At 50.6% G+C, this 5,000-nt stretch overlaps 2 protein-coding genes across 2 annotated transcripts in view; one reads left to right on the top strand and one right to left on the bottom strand.

Annotated features, from left to right (window-relative positions):
• Positions 1–1,881, bottom strand: part of LOC126570138 (prolyl endopeptidase FAP) — a 10,065-nt gene extending 8,184 nt beyond the window's left edge. Inside the window, exon 1 of the mRNA XM_050227687.1 lies at positions 622–1,881. Coding sequence (XP_050083644.1) covers positions 622–684 — 63 coding nt within the window. The 5' untranslated portion in view covers positions 685–1,881. The remainder of the gene's footprint in view (positions 1–621) is intronic.
• A 1,491-nt stretch (positions 1,882–3,372) lies between these two features.
• The window catches only part of LOC126581754 (tRNA methyltransferase 10 homolog A), a 1,866-nt gene continuing 238 nt past the window's right edge, over positions 3,373–5,000 (top strand). The window contains exons 1-2 of the mRNA XM_050245634.1: positions 3,373–3,747; positions 3,813–5,000. The exon at positions 3,813–5,000 is cut by the window's right edge and continues 238 nt beyond it. Of these exons, the coding sequence (XP_050101591.1) occupies positions 3,816–4,730 (915 nt within the window). The 5' untranslated portion in view covers positions 3,373–3,747; positions 3,813–3,815 and the 3' untranslated portion in view covers positions 4,731–5,000. The remainder of the gene's footprint in view (positions 3,748–3,812) is intronic.

Genomic DNA, 5,000 nt, shown 5'->3' with positions numbered 1-5,000 from the left:
CAAACAAATGATAAGAACGAACTAGAAACGCAGAGAGAACGCAAAGGACAAGCTAGGAAAGAGCACCTACGGACAGTCGAATCTGAGACGAAACTGGTAGGCTCGGCATGGTCTGGCAGTGGATTCAGCCGTGACTAGCTCACGGTCAAGACAGTGCGAGAGAGCGAAAATTAGGAGCAGCAAGAGAGAGAGAGAGAGAGAGAGAGAGAGAGAGAGCGAGAGAGCGAGAGAGAGAGCGAGAGAGCGAGAGAGAGAGCGCGCGAGTAAGCAGCGAGATTAGACTCCAAGCAGGCGAGACGCAAGACGCGTCGTTAAAAAAGGGATATCCCTTCGAAACGCTAGAGGGCACCTAGAAACCGGTGGTGGGAGGGGACTGCTTACTGCCTGCTGCTACTGCTGATGCTGCTGCTACTGCTGCTACTGCTGTGCGTTTCCGGCACTTCCTAGCCTTCCTGAATTACTGGGCCCTGGACTGCTGGAACTGAAGGAGGCGTTCTACCTAGAGCAACTCGTGTGTACAAGAATGGAGTCGTGGGCGTGATGCAGGGGTGAGGGAGTGAGGGGGTTTGGACGAGAGGTGGTGGGTTCGAGAAGGTATTGACTACTTCATAAGCACTTCACCTCGAACTGTGAGTCTTTCTTATTGCGAACGGTTGCATGGCCCGTACTCTGGACGGTGTTCATCTTCCACTCGTCGTCGTCCTGACCGCCGTCAGGAGTAGCTGCTGCTGCCTACACCTGGGTACCTGGAGACGACACACACACCAAACACGGTTCACCAAAGGGAGCGCTGGTGGTTGCGCCCCCACTCGCCCCCACCCTCCCCTCCGACCCTTCGGATGCAGTCGAGGTACTAGCGGCTTGGCTTGGCGCTGTTCTGATCGCGGGAAGGACTCTCGAGTTTTCTTGCCGTTGGTGCCGCTCGTGGAAGGTGCTGATGGGTGCCGCTGTATCAACGGCTACGATCTTGCACTTTGCGCTGACCTTTAGCTGATTGATAACTTCGGTGGGTCCGACTGACGTTGCCAGGTCTTGGTTTTCACTTCACACTCCTGCGTTTCCTGGGGTTGCGGGATGCAGTTGATTGAGGATTGTGCGTGCGAGTGTGTGTGTGTGTGTGAGCGTAGGGGGGGTGTTCGTTGCTGACTCTGCACGACTCGACGACCTCGACGCCGTGGACGAGGTCAATGCGTGCAGCAGTCCCGTCGGTCCGTCGGGCCGAACGCCACTCAGTGGCAAACTGTATCCGCGTGCACTCGCTCCTCCACTGACGGGACCTGCAACAGCATCACTACAGCAGGCGCAGGTGGGTGGGAGTTAAGTCAGCTACCCCTCAGCGCCCTCTCAGCAGCTATAGGACATAGGTGTCCCACCTATCACCACTTCACCCGAATGAAAATGGTTTTCGCGGGCATGCACACACACACACACACACACACACACACACACACACTCAGTTACGCATATAGACGCACACACACACATATATATATACATACACACACACGTGCGCAGAGCTGAGGCGAAGACGAAGGCTTCAAAACATGGAGCAACAATCACGGAAATAACACACTGCTACACTGCAAGGAACACATACACGCGGCGGTGCGCGCACGCTCCTGCTGCTGCGTTTTGTCGACTAGGATGCGGATGGATCAACAGTAACACCAGCGGTGGCTAGCTCTTTCGCCGCGCCAAACGCGCTACTGACCACCTTTTTGAGAGCCTGTGGAGCGTCGCAGTCGGGCGCTGCTCGATGCTCTTCCCTGGAAGATCCTTGTCACGCACACACGGAGATGGTCAGGATGTGAGAGGGGGGCAGAATGGGGCCGAACACTGTTCGAGTTCAGCTCCGAGTAGCGACGGATGTGAGACCGATGGGACGGCTGCCACAACACTGGTGGTCAGCGCCGACAGGCAGTAGCAGCAGGAGCAGGAGCAGCAGCACTTGAGTAGTCACACTTATTGGCACGTTTGGTGGCGGGGGGGGGGGGGGGGGCAGGAAGGGCGTCCCAGTGCTGCTGTGCCGTGGAGAGCGAGAGAGCGAGAGAGCGAGAGTGCAGCAACAGAGAATTAGCTCTCGTCTACGGGGGGAGGGGGTCCTCTGCTCGCTCTCAGCACGCGGCGCGGCCTTCAAGTGCATTCTTCTCATTCGCCTGAAGCCACGGCTGTAGCAGGTCCTTGATCCTCCTCGTGGTCCAGGCGGTTAGGAGTGTGGTTGGCCAATGTCCCACTGATGATGGAGCGCGCGCCCAACTCGACAAAGAGCATTCGTGGCTGGTGGATGGATCGCACCGGAAAGTGGATCTCCCGATGCTCTCGGGCACTAATGCGGTGTGGTCATGCGTACTAAGGCGTTTACTTGGCAGCTAGCGACCACTCGGGCTGCTCGGGGGCTCTCACTGGGAGGGCTTCGGTGAGTCTTCGACCACTTTTCCACATACACCGGCCCACGAGGAACGGAAGTGTGCCAGGAGCACAAGACGATGCACGTTCGATATGGACGTCCAATTTGCATATTAGTCCCACTGGCCCAACGTCGCTCTGGAAGCCCTAAAGGACAAGCTCCAGTCCGTTCTGATTAGATTGGGTTAATGCAAAGGATGGCTTCTGCTGCCTCTTCGCCTTCTTCTTCTTCTTCTTCTTCTTCTTCACAATAATGACGAATATTCTAATTTGTTTAAGATCAAAGAAGTCCATCCATAAGCTCCGTAGAAAGGAACTGAAGTGTGAGATTCGTCCTCAAATGCATAAGGAATTATTTGTGCCCTAACGGTCAAGCAGTTTGTTTGGACATGCAAACAAGAGGAGTTGGGTGTTTTTTTTTTAAAAATGGAGAAAATATTGGTTCTTTACACATTTCACGTACATTTCATATTGTACATTTCAAAGAAAAAAACAAAGCGAATTAAAACGAAAGCATAAGTTATAGGCACAAGGCAACGTAGGCAAAAGAATATTATAATGTGGTTTTTTATTTTAAGTAAATCAGTAAACTCTCGATGAGTTAGACGGTTATAGCTGTTAATGCCATGATTTGATCATCATTTGATCATGATGATCGTGACGACGAATGTTTACAGATGCGGTTGTGCTAAATGCAGTATAACATTCGAGGGCCCTTCCTTCCTACTTGTTTGTACCGTTAAGCGTGTTTACGCTTAAAGGATGCCTCTGACCGTGAACAAAAGCACTTGCGTTATTTTTCTCTTCCTTTTTGTTCATCTTTTTCACTTTCTTGCCTTCTCGGACATCCTTGAAAAAACCTTGTGTCGTGTTTCTCTTTTGCTCCCATCCTCTTCTCCTCTACCAACGGTTTCTTCGCTGCTCATTGTTTTGTTCTTTAATTAGATTTCGTCGAATACTGGGCTCTCTCCCATTATGCTTCCAGCCATTTAAATTTATGGATGACGCTGTACCACAAAGCACCATTCATGCACAATGGGCCAATCGCAAGGGTTGTAGACTATTGACAGCAGTGACGTGTGGGCCAATGATCTGTCATCAGACGTCTAGCGAAGGCTCGACTTTAATAATAAAGGCCATGCGGAGCTGCTAAACAACGCTCCTGTCCGCCGTAACTTTGATCACTATTGCTGTAAGATAGATAAAAATTTTAAGTTAGTAAGTACGGGTGCTGGCAGGAGTATATGCAGAAACATTATATAAACCACACACAACAAAAAAAACCGCTGAACAGACACACTTTGTTAGACAAAACGGACTATATGTTGTATATAGTTAAGTGTAAGTAGATTGAGATAATGCCAAATAAATGGTACAACACTACAACTTTTAATGTTTCCACTTAGAATATGAGCCAGGATGAGAATGCAGTGGATGCGGACGCTAGATGTGCAGCACCGGACACGGTGGAACAGGCGGAGCAACCAATATTGTGTGACAAGAAAGAGCAGGACCAGCCGGCCGTTAACGGCCCGCTCGCCGACGAGACCACCGGGGCGAACATGTCCAAGCGGCAGCGTAAGAAGCTACTCAAACTAGCCAACTGGGAGGAGAAAAAAAAGGCAAAACGGTTGAAGGAAAAGGAGAAGTACAAACTCAAGAAGGTGATAGCCATCGAACAGGGGTTGCCGGTTCGCAGCGGTCCAAGCAGAAAGGAGCTGAAACGGCGTGTAATCGATTACAGTCAAGCGACGATTGAGATCGCGGTCGATCTGAGCTTCGACTGCATGATGATCGACAAGGACGTTGCCAAATGTGTAAAACAGTTGCTACGCATGTACACACTCAACCGGCGGGCACCGCGCCCCGTTCCGTTGCACTTTACCGGCATCGTGGCGGATGGTGCGGTGCAGCGGCACCTATCGCGATACGATGGATACAAGCACTGGGACGTGAAGGTAAGCAGCAGCCCCCTGCTGGACATCTTTCCACGCGACCGGCTGGTCTACCTGACGAGCGAGTCGGACAATGTGCTTGAGCGGCTCGCGACCAACGATGTGTACGTGATCGGTGGTCTGGTGGATCACAATCAACACAAGGGCCACTGTCTCCGTTTAGCGCAGGAGCTTGGAGTGCGGCACGCTCGCTTACCGCTGACCGAGCATCTCGTCATCAAAACTCGCACGATCCTTACGATCAATCAGGTGTTTGAGATCATGCTGCATATTCATGCGGGGCGCGACTGGCAGTCAACGTTGCTCGAAGTATTGCCACAGCGGAAAGGAGCAGTACCCAAGGAATCACTACCCAGCGCCAATCCGTAAGTTACAAACAAAGGCAAATAGGAAAGTGTTAATAGTTAAATAAAATTACAATCAATGGAAAAGAGAAATAAATTAAAATAAATATGAATGATTTTCATACATAAAACAATTCGTATAATATCTAATGAGAACCACTCACGTTAGGAGATATTAGACAACCGAGCACGGTATTGTAGATTAGATTCAGTTGGGTTTTTATTTATTATCGAGATTACACATGAGCAAGTTTATCTAAGAAGATTATTTTAAAATATTGCACGTAGAAATTGA

This window comes from Anopheles aquasalis, chromosome X (assembly GCF_943734665.1).
Source record: "Anopheles aquasalis chromosome X, idAnoAquaMG_Q_19, whole genome shotgun sequence".
Taxonomy (NCBI): domain Eukaryota; kingdom Metazoa; phylum Arthropoda; class Insecta; order Diptera; family Culicidae; genus Anopheles; species Anopheles aquasalis.
The sequence above is the reverse complement of the archived record's forward strand: the minus strand, read 5'-3'. Positions and strand labels throughout refer to the sequence as shown.